Raw genomic sequence first — 16732 nt, 5'->3', positions numbered from 1 at the left:
GGCTCACGGGCCTAGTTGCTCCGCGGCATGTGGGATCTTCCCAGACCAGGGCTCGAACCCGTGTCCGCTGCATTGGCAGGCGGATTCTCAACCACTGCACCACCAGGGAAGCCCACGGATTCTTCAGGACCCATTTTAAGTCCCTGCTCTGCTGTCAGTTCTTTCCACAGCATTCCCTTCCTTTTATCTTTCATTCTTTATTCTTTCCTTGTTTGGTTTTTTTTCATTTCCTATGGCAGCCCCTGTTATCCTGACCTTTCACCACACTTTCTAGGATGCCAACTACTGGGAAGATCACACTATAATTCCAAAATTCACACTCATCAGCCTGGCATTCAAAAGTATCAGTTGGTCTGTCTTATGATTCATCAACATCGAGCATGTATTTTGTGCCAGATTCTGCACTAGACAGTAAGGATTCAAACGTAAGTAACTTTTGTTCCCTGTTTCTGAGCACCTTACCATCTAGTGTGGTAGACTTGTAAGCTGATGATTGATGGGTTGATTGATAGATTCATTCGTTCATTCAGTAGACGTTTACTGCATGCCTTCTGTGTACTGGGCATTGTTCTCTTAGGGGTTACATCTTGAACAAGACAGACAAGGGCCCTAGCCTTATGGGATTTGAATTCTAGTGGGATTGGATGATCATGAAAGAGATTTAGATGAACAACCATTTACTGAGTGTTTACCAGAGGCTAGGTACTGTGGTAACCAGATCAGACATTATTTTGACAAATTCTTAGCACAAACCCATGTTACTATATTATCTCCATTCAAAGATGAGGTAGTTGAAGGTTAGAGAATTTAAGTAAGATGCCCAAGGTTTCACAGCTAGCTTGGACTCAACCCTAAAACCTTTTAAGAGTGTTGTTGCATAATTACAGGGCTATTTGTGAGATGTTTTATGTGCTGTTGTCTCTTCCAGGAAAGAGCAGAACTAAGGTGGGAGGAAGAGTATGTGTGAACAGGTGGGGAGTTTACGGGGGAGTGGAGACATTGGAAGGTGTAATAGTCTCATCCATTCCACTTTCTCACCCTTCAGGAAGGCAAACGCTTAACTGCACATGGACTGATGTTCCCACCCCCATGCCTTTTGTCAATCCCTCTGCTTGGACCTTCCCCTCACTCTGTATGTCACACTCATAACCAGGCTTGGGTCTCATTCAAACCATTCACCTTCTAGCAGCTTCTGCAGGTCCTGCCTTCACGCAAGATCAGTCTCTGCTTCCCTTCTTCCATTGACCTTTTTTTTTTTTTTTAAGTGTGGTAATGTTTCTCAGAGGCTATGTTGTTTTTCAGTTATTTTGCATTCCTCTGATTCCTCCCGAGAGACCGATGACGCCCTCTTGAGTAGAAGCATCATGTCTTATATGCATCTCATTCCTCACAGCAGCAGTGCAGTCTTGTACACACAATGGGCAAGGATACTGTTTCCGGTACTTATTCCAAAGCCATGATCCAAAAGAAAGCTTGTTTTCAGTGGCGGGAGGAGAGGTCTTCCAATGCTTAATCTGGTCATCACAGTACCTAGCTTCTGGTAAACACTCAGTACACAAACAGTTGTTCTTCATCTAATTATGGCCAATCTTTTATCATTGTGATAACTAACTGAGCAACTCTCTTTTGTTAAGATCTCCCTATATATGTGTCTTTTGAGAACTGCTTTAGAACTTTGTAATTTTTTTTTTTTTTTTTTTTTTTGGCTGTGCCGCACAGCTTGTGGGATCTTAGTTCCCCAACCAGGGATCGAACCCAGGCCCCTGGCAGTGGAAGCACAGAGTCCTAACCACTGGATGGCCAGGGGACACCCCAAGAACTTTGTAATTTTTATAACGTCTAATATTACTCTCTTGTCCTCTGCTCGGACCTTCCCCTCACTCTGTATGTCACACTCGTAACCAGGCTTGGGTCTTATTCAAACCATTCACCTTCTAGCAGCTTCTGCAGGTCCTCCCTTCATGCAGGCCTCTTCGGGGACTCATAGGTAAATCAGAGCTTCTTAAGGAAGCATCAGTTTGATAACAAAATAAAGATAGCATCTGGACCTAGCCACCTTTAGTTCCAACTTATTCTGCCTTCTCTTCAGGCAAGCTTTTCGTTTTCTGTAATCATCAGCTATTTTTCAGACACTTCTAGAGTGGAGAATTGGTGAAGTGTTTTGAATCTGAAAGACGTGACTCTGGGACTCCTCTGTGGGAACGTGTCTGGCCAGCACAGCCCTGGTATTAGGGAAATGAGCCTGGGAGGGCTCCCTTGTCTGTACATTGGCAAATAGAGAAAGATGGCCTGGTAACAGGGAGAAAAAATTCTCAGAGGGGAAGGACATAATAAAATCAAGCTGGTTTATGGTTTGTCAGCCCAAAAATCTTTTAAGTTAAGCTCTGTCTATAAAGGTGGATCCACGTAATGTGTGTTCTGCATTTCAGGCATCACTGTGTGATAAGTGGTGTAAATTTAGCCCCTTTAAGCCTGATCTCTTGGGGGTTGAATTTTAAGCATTGAAACTATTCGAAAGGACTCTATCGACTGGGTTTTGATTTGGTCCTTCCTTACCAAAGAGACGGACTAAATAATGGCTTGGCCTCCCTGGTAGGTTTCTTGTTTTTTGTTTTTTGTTTTCAATTCATTTATAGGTCTCTCTCTGTTTGCCCCTGCTCTCCACCTTCTATTTCTAACTGTTATGCTTAAAAAGACTAAAGTGGTATGAGAGAGGGGGAAAAAAGGGAAAGAAAATCAACTGTCACAGTGTGAGCATAATTGATTCAATAAATAATGTCTTTCAATTCCCAAGGCAAACCCCAGCGTCTTCACTTACGTCAGTTAGCTCTCAGCTCAGTAAACGGTGGCGTTCTTAATTTAGACAGATGGGGAGCGCTCACCTGTGCTCACTTCCTAAGGAAGGAGTCTGCTTTTCTGGTTTTAAAGACATACCGACTAGACTTACGGCCCACTGCAACAAGAAGCTTGCAACCGAATTAACATGGCTATTTTTATTCTTACTGAAAATAGAAGGAAGGCGTTTAATTGTTGCTCAGGGGTTTGTGGAAACAAACAAAAAAAGTTGAGACAAGGGGAATGAAATCTGTTAGTCTGTAAGTTCCATGAACGCAGGGACTTAGGTTTGTTCACCACTTAATCTCCAGTGCACATAGCAGGTACGCAATAAATATTTGTTAACTGTTCTATTGTTGAGTGAGAGAGAGCAGAAGTGAGCACAATTCAGACCTTAAGGTTAAGAATTAAGTTAAATTTCACTCCACTGGTTGTTTCATCCCCCAACCCCTCCTTTTCCCCCTAATTCTTAAAAAGGTGAGTAGCTCTAAGAGTACAAGAGTATATACTGTATCTTCACAAATGATTAAGGACAATTATTTCCTCAATTCCCAGGCTTGCAGAGGTGGTATCAAGCTGCTTTTTACAAATTCTAGTATATGAACTAGTTGTGCTTCAGAACCACATGAGGAATATTTGCAGATTCCATGCCCCAGCCCTCGAAGTTCTGATTGAATGGGTCTGGGTAGGGCTTGGGAATCTGTATTTGCTTTTGTGGGTTCCCCTAGTAATTCTGGCATGCGCCTGCACTATCCAGTCAACCTCCCAGTCCCCTTAGCTCTGTGGTCTAAGCTACAACTTTGTAAAAGTGATTAGCCTAAGGTACCCAGCAGAATAATTGGCAGGGCTGTGACCAGAACCCAGGTCTCTTGACTCTGACAACAGGGCTCCTGGTCCTACAGTCTCCTGTTTTGGCTCACCCCACAGTCCGTGCTCCCTGGCATTGACAAGATTCTTTAATTAATACTTCCTCCTCTCAAGCTAGTGGCAGTATTTGTGGTGATAGCCAGCTAGAATCTGAAGGACCTTTGGAAACCTCAAGGAAACGTTAGATTTTGTTCAGTGTACTTTAGTACTCAATATATTTTATTGTCTTCTCGAGGTGCATCCCCCTCCCGTGGCTCAGAACAAACCCCAGGTAAGAAGTCCCTGCCTTTCTCTTGTAGGCCCACTCAGTGTCTCCCAGCTCTGCCTGACCATGGGGAGCAGCTGGTACTTGTTAAAGGTACAGCTCTCTGGGGCCTGCTTGAGTCCTATGAAATCAAAGCCTTCCTGTGCGGGGCCTGGGGACCTGCAATTTAAGTTAGCGTTGATCATTATTACTCCCTCTCATCCACACTCCTGCCCCTGAGAGCATCGTGCCCCATTCCCCACAATCCAGCTTTGACTTCCTTAGCACCCCAGTTCATAATTACATCACAATCCTGCCTTTCCGTCTGAAGGTTCAGCCTCTGGTACAGAACTTGTCCTTGAAGGAGGAAAGAGGGAGTATCTGCTTCCCTCTTTCTTCCGGGGTAGAATTTGACCGGCCGGGGTGGGTGGGCAGTCAGCTTGATGCGTACAAACAGCTTGATGCGTACAGTCATGGAGTGAGCCTTGCTCACCAGAAACCAGAATTCAGTGTCTGTTCTTTCCCTGGCTTCATTACTTAATAGCTGTATAACGTTGGGAAAATTAACTCTCTTTGAATTTCTGTTTTTCTCATCAGTAAAACGGGGGTAAGAATAGTACTTGTTCATAGATTTTGTGTGTATTAAACAAGGTGTCCTAGTCGGCTCTCGGACACAGACTCAGATGGACATTTTTATGCGGAGGGTCACTGGAGAGGGCTCTCGGAAACAACTCTTGTAAGGGAGCGAGGCAAGCAGGATTAGGCAGAAGGTGACGTGGAAGTGCGATGCAGTTGTGATGTAGGTCCCAGCTGATCCCTTGGGGAACTGTGGCGATGGGATGCCGTTCAGAGTTGTCCCGAATTGTGGGCGGGGGCTGGGCTTTCTACGCTATACCCACCAGCCATGAGATGTGGGCCACCCCTGCAGAGGGGCATGACCTCAGTGAATGCATCTCCCTTTGGCTGCATGCCAGCCTATGGTGCTGGCAGAAGGGGGAGGAGTGCCTGAGTCCTGGGGGGATCTCCGTGGTGCACCCTGCACCCACTACCTCAGATAATGCACATACAGACCTTAGCAGTGAGTCTAGCACATTTGTAAGTGTTCAGTGAACACAGGCATACCTCGTTTTATCATGCTTTGCTTTATCACACTTTGCAGATATTGCACTTTATACAATCTCAAGGTTTGTGGCTACCCTGCATCAAGCAAGTCTTTTGGCATTATTTTTCCAACATCGTCTGCTCACTTTGTGTCTCTGTGTCACATTTTAGTAATTTCAAACTTTTTCGTTATCATTATACTTGTTATGGTGATCTGTGATTTTTAATGTCACGATTGTAGTATTAACTATTACCATGATTATTCCAGCTCTAGCAGTGCCGCTTAGTAACTGGGCCACTTTCAGGAAGTTCTTAACATCACTTGGATGGCTTTCTTATATTTAAAATGGAAGATTCACAGTTCTGCTCTGCCTGCTTCCCTGAGTAGTTCTGAGCACATGTGAAGATAATGTATGTGAAATTGCTGAGTAGAATATTATAAAAATGTAAAGTATGACTACGAGCCTTTTCTGAAAAGAATATATGGCCATGGCTTGGATTCCTTGAAGGGAAAGGTTGTGATAAATGTAAAAGTGCTTGTCCGTGAAATGTGGCATTTTGATTTTTCTTTCTTCTCTCCATAGGGAATTAGAATAATGGAGATGCTGTTAAAGGAACAGTGTGGTGCCCCCTTAGCTGAATAAAGAATCATCAGTGAGTACCAAAAGCAAAATCAGAATTGTTTACTCCAGCCTGTCTTCATGCTTATAAGCCTGAGTATTATGCATCAGCCTCCCTGGGCTATTCATGCTGTATGTTTCCCAGTTATATGCATGGGATACTGCCTCACAGGTTTTTTGTTATCTGTTCTGTACCTTTATTTACTTGGTTCTTTGATTTTCAAAGCAGTTTTGTACTACGTTCTGGGTTACAACTGCACTCAAATTGTTTAAACTGTTTAACACAATCCACCATGATTAGCACCCTCAAGGTGGCATAGGTTTGTAGAGACTGCAGTTCAGAATTAACTGAAGCTTAATTTTATTGTCCTGAGAACAGTGAAAAGAGGGGTTTAAAATTGTATTTGGAGCAGCTTTAAACTGCTTCAACTGTTTAAAAGAAAACAAGAAAGGGGCATGTTGATTGGCCAGTGAAATACAGACATTTTCCCAGTCATGTATACTCCTCCCGATTTGGGGGCGGGGCTGCTGCCTGAAATTCTATTGAGAAGGATTCCAAGGCCTTGAGAATAACTCTCCGGCTCTGGGTAAGAGTGCTATGATTGATTAGCAATGTCTGCCATGGGCACAGGATGAAGAATATAGCACTTGTGCTGGAGCACATGCCACTTTTAGGGCAAGTGATGTAGGGTTAACAGATAAGCAGGGGGATTTTGGAATTACTTCCTTTTTTTATTCCTTAAGTTTTTATTGTCTGCCTCAAGGACAATGGTCTTCATGGTGGAAAGGGCAGAACAAAATTATCTGAGAGACTCAAAGCCTAAAATAAATTTGTATAGTGGATTTGCATCTTACAAGATTTATTGGACTTTGATTTTTAACGTCTGGGAGAAGGTAAAACCTTTGAGTAGAGCACACATTGTTGTGGGTAGTTCAGAATTACCTCAAATTTCCTTATGTTGGCTTAAAACTAGAGTATACATGGTTTTGTATAAGCAACTTGGTCTCTAATTTTGATATACAATAAAGTTTGAGAACAGTTAACCAAAGAGGAAGCAAAAGGAATATTTGTGTACAAGAACCTCAGCATTCAAAGCATGCTGGCCAGGCCTGTGAATGAGAATTGGAGAATTATAAAGTTTTCTGCTTGTTTGTAGGTTTGACTCCATTCTGATTAATATCAAGCCTCTGTATACATAACACGTACTAATACATTTATTTATTATTGGAACGGCTAAGCAAGATAATTTCATTTAGCACAAGCCCGGAACATGGCAGGTGCTCAAAAAATGTTGGCATGGAGTCTAAATGTGGCGTGCTCCCACATCTCTGTACGTGGAAAAGCTGTGGAGAAGAACTTGGCCATATCCCCCTGTTTTTCCAGGCTGGCCTCCTGTGAGGCTCACCAAGCACCACTAGTACTTGTGCACTTGAGCACAGAGCCCATCTTATTCTGCAGGGTGGGATCTAAAGTCAGCTCCAAGTTAAAAGAGAGGACGAGGAAACTCCACTTACAAGTGTACATTGGTTTTCAGACTTTAAATTAGTGATTTGGAAACTTTAGTGAGTATCAGAATCACCTGGAGAATTTGGTAAACACAGCTTGGTGAGTCCCACTCTCAGAATTTCTGATTCATTAGGTCTGCAGGGAGAGGAGCCTGAGAATTTGTGCTTCTAGCCAGTTCCCAGGTGATGTTGGTGAGACTGATCCATGGACCACACTTTGAGAACAATTGCTTTAAATAAGTTCTCATCTCTGAGTTTGAGACAGATGAAATGCAAGCCCCGCGAAAGCTAATAGCTGGGGTTTTGAAACTGTTGTCACGTATTCCATCGACTTTAGATTAATCAGAGGAGGAATGACTTTCTTTGTGGGGCCTTTCCCTGATTTTAGCATCTCAGCTTCTGCTTGTTTGCCCTTTTTTCGTTCTTTTTTTTTTCTTCTTTTCTTCCCCCTGCTTGAATGTTGACAGGCTCCACAGTGGAGCAAAGATGACTGAAAAGAAAAGAGTTGAGATTCAACAACAACTCGTATTTGAAATTATCAACTTGTGTTTGTGATTTAAAGTGTTGCCAAAGGGAAAGAGGAAACTAAACAAGTATTACCTCCTGTCTTAAATGACCCATGTTTTTGTTTTTTTGTTTTGCTTTTACTGTGGTGGAGAGCTAAGTCATGAACTCAGGGCTTTGTATTTCCTTTTTTTTTTTTTTTAATTTATTGTATTTTATTTATTTTTGGCTGTGTTGGGTCTTCGTTGCTGCACACGGGCCTTCTCTAGTTGAGGCGAGTGGGCTCTACTTTGGTTGCAGTGCCGGGCTTCTCATTGCTGTCGCTTCTCTTGTTGTGGAGCACGGGCTCTAGGTGCACGGACTTCCATAGTTGAGGCACATAGGCTCAGTAGTTGTGGCACATGGGCTTAGTTGCTCCGCGGCATGTGGGATCTTCCCGGACCAGGTGTCGAACCTGTGTCCCCTGCATTGGCAGGCGGATTCTTAACCACTGTGCCACCAGGGTAGTCCCTGTATTGTTTCTAAAAAGCAACCAATTCCTCCTCTCTGAAGTGAAGTAGTTGAGGTCTGGATAACTACGAGTTTAGTGCAGGACAGGTGTATTTAATGCAATGGAGTTCCTGAAGGATTTACATAGTTGGAACTGTCATAATTTATGACCAGTTTTCTCAGGAGCAAATATGAAGTAAGAGGTGTATACTCTTACCACTTGGATCTACAATTACTGCAAATTAGGGGCTATTGCTGAGACTTTAAGCTTTTTTCAAAATCAGCTTCATTTAGGTATCTGTGCACAGTTAAAATGACTAATTTCAATGTAGGATTTGGTAAGTTTTGACACATATGTACAGTTATGTAAGCATCACGAAAAACATGATATGGAACATTTTGAGGCATTGCTGTTGCTGCAGTGCTGTTGGCAGCTTATTACTTTTAGCTCATTTTCTTGACTGATTTTACAAAGTTTGGCAAGTTTGAAATATGCCTGTTTTTGTTTTTGCTGTTTTTGTTTTTAAATATGCCTGTTTTAATGGAACTTTTTATTTTCTCAAAATTATATCTACTGGAAGTGGGAGAATGTTTGTAGATGGGGGAACTACCTTTTATAAGCCGTAAAATGCTACATTAAAAGAAAAGGCTGGGGTGGGGATTAGCTCCATAGCTGTAGAGCAGAGGTCAGCCAACTGTAACCTGGGGGCCAAATCTAGCCTGTGGCCTCCTTTTGTAAATAAAGTTTTATTAGAACACAGCTATGTTCCTGGCTATGTTCCAGCTACAACAGAAAAGTAAAGAACTGTGACAGAGATCTTACAGCCTGCAAAGCCTAAAATATTTACTATCTGGTCCTTTAAGAAAAAGTTGTCTCTCCCTGGGATTAGAGTTTGCCTAAATTAACATCAGGTGGCCTCGTGGTGGTGGTTTGGCCTTTTTTTAATGTAGCATTTGATCACATCTTACCTCTATTCCAAAGTTAATAGTGCAAGAGTTTATTTTCTCTGCATTAGCGCCAACATAACCACTTGGATGGTATTATTTAAGGCATAAAAAAGCATTAAAATGATCACAACAAGGAAGTTAAGATACCAGCAATAGTGATCATTAAAATTGCTTCATAAAGTTCCAATGCATGTGCATGAATGGGGCAGGAATATAGGCATTTTGTTTAACAGATAAGATAGCCCTGGGATGTGGCAATAGTGTAGGTGCCGTGTACAGTGTACTCAAATTTTGAGCTTTGGAATTTTGCGGTTCTTCATGTTTTAAAAAAACATTCCATGGTGTCTGCACAAGTGTGCCTAAGGAGACATTATTTAATATTTTTATATTCTACCACATTTCAAATTTGCATAATTTAAAGTCACATAGAACGCGAGCACATTGTGTAGGGTACCTCACACTAAAGATGCTCCCTAGATCTCTCTGGCCTGTATATCTAAGTGGGCGTTTGATAGTTAAAACGCTTCGAAAGTGATTTTGTCCTGAGCCAGAATGGAGGTGCATAAATCTCACTAATCACTGGGCTTGGGGTATTGCTGCTGACACATCCATCTGATAGATTTTTGATTTCCTGTCATTTTTTGAAGAAAACAAATAGCCCTGACATCTGTTTGTTCTTGCTGCTGGCAGTTGGGAGACCGGGCTTGGTGAGGTTTGAAAACACAGTAGAGTTCTTTCACATTGGAATGATTAAGACCTCAGTTTTAGCTATATCTCAACTCCCCTTTGAACCAGCTGCTCTGGGCAGTTTGTAGTTTATTAATAAAATGAGGTGCTTGCTTTGTTTGAAGATCATTAGGAGGCGGAAATGCAATTCCTTCAAGAATTATCCGTAGTGATAGAATTCAAGTGACTCTTAAGAGTTGCTTCAGAAAAGAGGACAAATGAGTATTGATTGTTGAGACATGTATACTAGGTGATAAAGCCTGTTTGCTTTCTCTTGCAGGGAAGCTGTGTTGTGTCTACTTTTGCTCGAGAATCTTTTCTCGGACACAACACATCCAAAGACACAGTTTTCGAAATACAGGTATAAGAATGCGGTGTTGGCAGCTTACAGAAGAGGAAACCTTTCTGCCGGGATATGACATGATACACTCCCCCTGGGAGCCGACCTCAAATAGCGGCTCTCGTGGAGCTGAGACCTTCTGGCTGATTCTTATGGCATAATCTCTACGATTTTACAAATAAAGGAAAAATCCCATAGAAGGTGTTGTCTGCCCTTCTTCAGGATGTCCTGCTGATTGCCTGGTGGCGGTGTTGGGGCAGCCAAGGATGGGCCAGAGGCATGGAAAATGCTGCTTTTGCCTGTTTGTTCTCTACATCATTGCTCATAGGATTCATGAGAGGATTCTGGGACGAATAAAGGACTTAAACCTGATACCTGATTCTTAGGTGGCCTGGAACAGACAGGAATATACCATACCTGTGTTGAAGTTAAGCCATATTCACAGTAATGTTGAAGATTCTCAGAAAGCAGGAGCATTTGATTTCTACCCATCTGTACTACATAACTGCCATCAGCTAGCTTGTATAATGTAACACATGAACTGTGATTGGTCCTTAAAAGAACCTGGGGAGTGGGGAGACAGGCTATCATCTTGGCTCCTTCTAGCTCATTCTGGGATATGGAGCAGATTATGTGACCTGTCTGTTTTTCATTGGGCAAATGGGGATAATTGGGCACAGATCTTTCTACTTGTGATGATTAAACAAGGTTGTTTGGTATGAAAAGCACAGGTTTGGGAGTCAGACGGACTCCGGTTTGAATCTGAGCAGGACCACACAGCAGCTCGGTGATTATGTATGTAATTTAAAATCTTTCTTAAAGATCTTTCCTAGATTCATTTTTTAGGTTTGTAAAATGGGATTATAGAGTTAACCTTATGAGGCTGTTGGAACAATTGGAGATCATGTGATAAAGTGCCTAGCATGCTACCTGGTACACAGAAGTAAATAGAAACTATTATTAGTACATGAAACCATTTTTGAAATATACTTTTCTAACGTAAGGTTATGTAGTAGTATTGTTTGAAAATTAGGTGACGGTAGTTTGCATTCCCCATGATCCGAAGCCAAAATGTAAATGCACACTACCTAAAAGAAAGCTTGAAGAGGGGCAATAATTTGGAATTCATTGTCTTAAGATAAAACAAGTTGGGCCATTACTGGAAAGTCTTGGGGAAATTATTATTTTTTTTTAATATTTGAAAAATTTTCCATTTAGTGAATTGATGAATTTCAAAGCAATTGTTTTTTTAAATTTCTTTTTCTTTTTTTTAATTTTAATACAAGCCTGCCACTGTGAGCTCGTCTTATTGCATTTGAGCTGTTTGTACTGCCTGAGTTTTGTGTCTTAGGATAATTTCCCTTCATTTCCTTAGTGTTTCATTCTTCAGTTGTGTTGGAGGGAAAATGAATGGTAGAAACCAGAACACAGTTTGACCTTTTTCCAGTTTGTAAACGGCAGTTGGTAGGCTTTTGGAATAAGAGCGCATTTACACAAATAAAAGGTGATGTGAATTATCACAGAGGTGAGAGGCGAGAAATCTGTACTTGGAGGTTGACGTTAGGATAAATGTAATTCTGGGAGTTCCCTGGTGGCCTGATGGTTAGGACTCTGAGCTTTCACTGCCAGGGTCCGGGTTCAATCCCTGGTTGGGGAACTGAGATCCCGCAAGTCTCCTGGTGCAGCCAAAAAAAAAAAAAAGAATAAATGTAACCCTTCATACTCAACAACTTGCATTCTGTGAAAGCAGGAGTTCTCAACCTTGACTGTCCATTAGACCCACCTGGGAGCTTTCTGCGCTCCTGCTGCCTACGTTACACCTCCGACCAATAAGTCAGAATCTCTGGGGGTGGAACCCAGTCAGCAGTATTTTTTAAAGCTCCCTAGGTGATTCCAATGGCCAACGAACACTACAATTCTGGGTGATTTGCAGATATTATCTGATTCCTTTCTTCACATTTCCGAGGTAGGAAAGTATCTTTGTAGTAAGAATTATTGTTAGAGTGAAGCAGAGAGAGGCTGATTTTTTGCCTTAATTCCTTGGAGCTGGCATGGCCAATGCAAACGCCTGCAGGGGTCTGGCAGGTGATCTGATGCGTGCAGCAGGCTGGCGGCCACTGGGGAGACCCCAGGAGTACGTGGCTGTGGTGAAAGGTGGGCAGCTGCTGCCCGGCTCCAGCACGGTGTTGCCAAGTGTCTGGTTTTTCTAGTTCTTCCAATTTCCAATTTTCCAGGAAAAGATAGTATTAAAAAAAAAAGAAAGAAATCACCCAATTTTTATGTGTTGGCAACGAATTCAGGATTGTTTAAAACATTGTGCCGGCCAAACAAAACATGTTTGCCAGTAGTTTCCAGCCTTTGCTTCAAGAGTGTTAAGGACCAGCTTAAACATCTCAGCCAACTTTTAAGAGATTTGCGTTTCCCTATTCTGGTTGTAAGCTGCTTTCTGCCTCTCCTCCAAGACTGCTTTTACATGTGTTTTCCTCCCCATTCCCAAGCAGTCCTCTGAACTTGCATCAGACACTTATCCTCAGTTTTTTTTTTTTTTCCCCCCTGCGGGTGTCCATTACTTCAGGTTTCACATATATGGCTTAGAAATCGTATGCTCCTTTTAAAATTAGTTAGGGCTTGTTAAACTTTATTTTTATTATGTGTCAGAATCTTCTTCTTGTGATAAAACATTTAGAGGTCCACATGTAATTTGATTATCTATAAAATGTCAAAACCGGGAGTATAGCCTTAACTGGGTACATTAGGAACAAGGGTGGGAAGGGTTAATTCACAGACCTGGCCAGTCTCCTCCTGACTGGGTTGCTGAACCTACACACGAAGGTGCGGATGTATTACAGTGATTCCCAGGCTTCTACCTGTACCAGAAATCCTTGGGTAGGTGGGCTCAACTGCAGGTTCCCAGGGCCTCCCCCAGAGATTCTGATTCATGGAATTTCATTTGGGAATTTCATTTCATTTTAAAACAAGTTCACCAGGAGTCTTGGTTGTGCTGTTTCGCAGACCAGATTTTGAGAAACAGTGATTTAGGGGAGGTGTTTGTGGCCTCTGTGTCTTCTATCACTTAAGAAGGGTTTATAGTCAGTTGGGCCTATGGATCAATACAGCTGATCACTCAGGACACAATATAAAGTTCTCATGCACAGAGAAGCTGACTGAGGCTATCCCTGTTATGATTGAGGTGCTTTTACCATGAACGGGCTTTTATGGTTTCAATCATGGGGATAAAAAAAGGTGCTATATTCTTTTGATATAAATTGCTTTGTGTATTTTATAAGCAGTGCCTGTGTAGTAATATCCCATTTATCAGATATCGTGGGTGCATGGTATAGCTGACTCAAGGTTATTCTTTTAAGTCTCACATCTTTTTTGCTCTATTTCTGCCATTTACACGGAACTCTTTTTTTTTTTTTCACATCTTCATTGGAGTATAAATGCTTTACAATGTTGTGTTAGTTTCTGCTGTACAACAAAGTGAATCAGCTATATGTATACATATATCCCCATATCGCCTCCCTCTTGAGCCTCCTCCTAATTTAGTATACATTTCCCTGCTTTTGCAAACAGAATCTACTGAAGATAATGAAATCATTTCAGAGTCATCATTTATGTTTTGAATTCTTTCAGGTCCTATTTAGGTTTGTTAAAGCCCCTCCACTGAATGGCTCTGCTCTTTGAGTTTTGCCATGGTTTTCATAGTTTCTTCTTTTCTGTCACTGTTCCCTGTCGTTTCTCTCTTCCTTAACTCTGCCTGTCTCTAGGAACTTTGCTCTCCTTTACTATATGGAGTTGGGAATTGCTGTAATTGCATACTGTATGTCAAGTAACAGTAAATAGGAGCTGAGTGAGTCTTTGGGAGACTTTTTTTTTAGCAGTGAAATGGATGAACGTTGCTGCATCGACTTGGTGACATTATTTTAGTGGCTCTGCTACTTCCTCTAACTTACTTCCTCATCCTCGACTGCAGTTGTCAGATCTGTGACCTCAAGATAACTGAGATATTGCTACAAATGATTTACTTAGATCTGTAAGCTGTTGTCTCCCCAGCTGTGTTAGTGTTTTTATATGTCCAGTTCTATAATGTGAAACGTAAGTAGATTACAAGTGAACATTTCTGTGCCAAGTTTCTGTGCAGGATAAAGTGTTTTTGATTCAGTGTTACTGTGATTTAGAGCTATAAATTAGTTGTATACCTGTGAAATTCAATCCTGCCGTCATTCTGAAATAAAGGTGTCACAACTAATATTTATGTGTGAATTTTAATTTCTTGAGGGTATCACATCACCTGACAGGGCTTGTGTTTATCATTTGTAGTAGTGATTTTAGTCCTTTCAGCAGCCCCAGATAAGAGTGTTATACCAGCCAGATGATGTTAGCTCCCTGCTTCCCCCAAGTTGAGCCATTAACGTTTCTCCCAGAAATAAGCAGAAGCTGCTCTTACTGGGTGACAGAATGGGCCATGTGCTAATGGAGCAAAGGACCAGGATATGCAGAGCAAGAAGAAATGAAGCACAAACAGTGGCATGAAGTCATGGGGTCCCAAAGGGGGAGGGAGAGACAGAGCAACTGCTTGTTGACCTGGTTGTGAGGCTCAGCTATACCTTCTGTACTTTGTTTCCATGAGATTTGCCTTTATCCTTTTATTTGTCTGCCTTTTACTTGAATGTATGCGAGTGGATTTCTGTGCCTGGTTTCCAAAGTGCCTTGCCAAGCCCTATTGATGCCTTTCTTTTGTTAGAGCCTGAGGACCTTTAGGGGTAGAGTCCTTGGTTCATCCAGCACTTACTGAGCACCTACTGCATGCAAGAGAAAGGCAGGATTTGTCTTCTCTTTTGACTTGATCCAGTGGGTTTCCAAGAGGCTTGCACCTTCATTGTACTGACAGAGGGCAGTAATGGGCACCAATTGATGGTAAGACCAGACACATTTACCTCTTGGGTAAATCACACCATGATTGCTTAAAGGTGCAGAAAATAGCACAGGAGGCATAGCATAATGGAGAGCTTAGCACAAAATGTATAGCTTGATGGCCACAGAGCCTCACCAGCAGATTGCATGGTTGTGTAATCATGTCTGAATTAGTGGGGGGCACCTCATACCTTTTTGGAAGATAACGGGTTCTCTCCAGCCTCAGCCTTATATACGGAAAGGTGGAGCTGCCCTGCATGAGACCACCTTCTCATCTGAGCCACGTAGGGGCTGCACAGTACACAATGATTGCAGGGTGCAGGATTTTCTGGCATAAAAGTCTTTTACTTTCAGACTGTTCTATTACAGCCTGATCTGAGGACGTCCCTGAATTCAGGGCTGCAGTATCAGCGTCTTGTTTCCCTGATGTCTGGGTGGTCATGCTAACTAGTTCTGGCTAATCCTGCAAACGCCGGAACCTTACCATGAGCCTTGGAGAGACTGAGGCAGATAGAGGGGTAGAGTCCTAAGAATGACAAACCCAGTGTGGTGAGGACTCAGAATAAAAATTAACTTACAGAAACAATTGACAGAAATTTAAAATGCAGTATTTAATTTTTAACATGCAGTATTTCTTACATTCCTCAACTGCCAATTGGAGCCCCCTGAGGAGCTTCAGAAATACTGATGCTTGGATCCCACCCCCCGAGATTCTAGGCTGCAGCCCCTGCATCAGGAATGCATCAAGCTCCCCAGGTGATCCTGATGCCATGGGCAGCAATTCTGTCAACTTCAGAAGTAATGTCTGGGGGGCTTCCCTGGTGGCGCAGTGGTTGAGAATCTGCCTGCTAATGCAGGGTACACGGGTTCGAGCCCTGGTCTGTGAAGATCCCACATGCCGCGGAGCAACTGGGCCTGTGAGCCACAGCTGCTGAGCCTGCGCGTCTGGAGCCTGTGCCCCGCAACGGGAGGGGCCGCGATAGTGAAAGGCCCACACACCGCGATGAAGAGTGGCCCCCACTTGCCGCAACTGGAGAAAGCCCTCGCACGGAAACGAAGACCCAACACAGCCAAAAATAAATATATAAAAAAATAAAGTAGCTATTAGTTAAAAAAAAAAAAAAAAAAATGTAATGTCTGTTCTCCCAACAGGGATTATCCTTAAGCTAGCTGGCAGAAGGAGTTTGCAATACGAGAACTCTTTTTTTCTAATGTTTTGCCTCTAGTCCTTAAGAAAAATATAATTCACTGTCTAAGAAAAAGGTGCTCCAGTGTCTCTTAAATGCTAATAGAAGAAAAGAGAGTCTAAAAATATTTCACCATGCTCAACCTGCTTTGTTATGATCAAAAGTTTGGGTTGTATTTGGTGGAACAGAATCCCATGCAGAAAAAGGATTCCATAATAACTCAAGACCCTTACTTGTCTGAAAGGGTTAAACTGAGTAACTACTTCCACACCTTACGATGTAGTGCTCTGAGCTGTGGACAGCCATGCTGTGCAGGAGGCAACGGAGAGAAAATGCAGCCCCCATCCTGCTAAATTAAACTTCACGGAGCTCTTCTCCAGCATTCTCAGAGAAGGTTAGAGCCATTTTGTGCCTGCCATCTGTTAGGCTGCTGGTGGAATCATTACTT

At 42.4% G+C, this 16732-nt stretch overlaps 1 protein-coding gene across 3 annotated transcripts in view; it reads left to right on the top strand.

The window, feature by feature from the left end:
- Positions 1-11508, top strand: part of PRELID2 (PRELI domain containing 2) — a 75833-nt gene extending 64325 nt beyond the window's left edge. For all 3 annotated transcript variants that reach the window (XM_061188289.1, XM_061188288.1, XM_061188290.1), the window contains 2 exons: positions 5632-5701; positions 10121-11508. In XM_061188289.1, the coding sequence (XP_061044272.1) occupies positions 5632-5691 (60 nt within the window). In that variant the 3' untranslated portion in view covers positions 5692-5701; positions 10121-11508. The remainder of the gene's footprint in view (positions 1-5631; positions 5702-10120) is intronic.
- Positions 11509-16732: the final 5224 nt, after the last annotated feature.

Source organism: Eubalaena glacialis, chromosome 4 (assembly GCF_028564815.1).
Source record: "Eubalaena glacialis isolate mEubGla1 chromosome 4, mEubGla1.1.hap2.+ XY, whole genome shotgun sequence".
NCBI lineage: Eukaryota > Metazoa > Chordata > Mammalia > Artiodactyla > Balaenidae > Eubalaena > Eubalaena glacialis.
The sequence above is the reverse complement of the archived record's forward strand: the minus strand, read 5'-3'. Positions and strand labels throughout refer to the sequence as shown.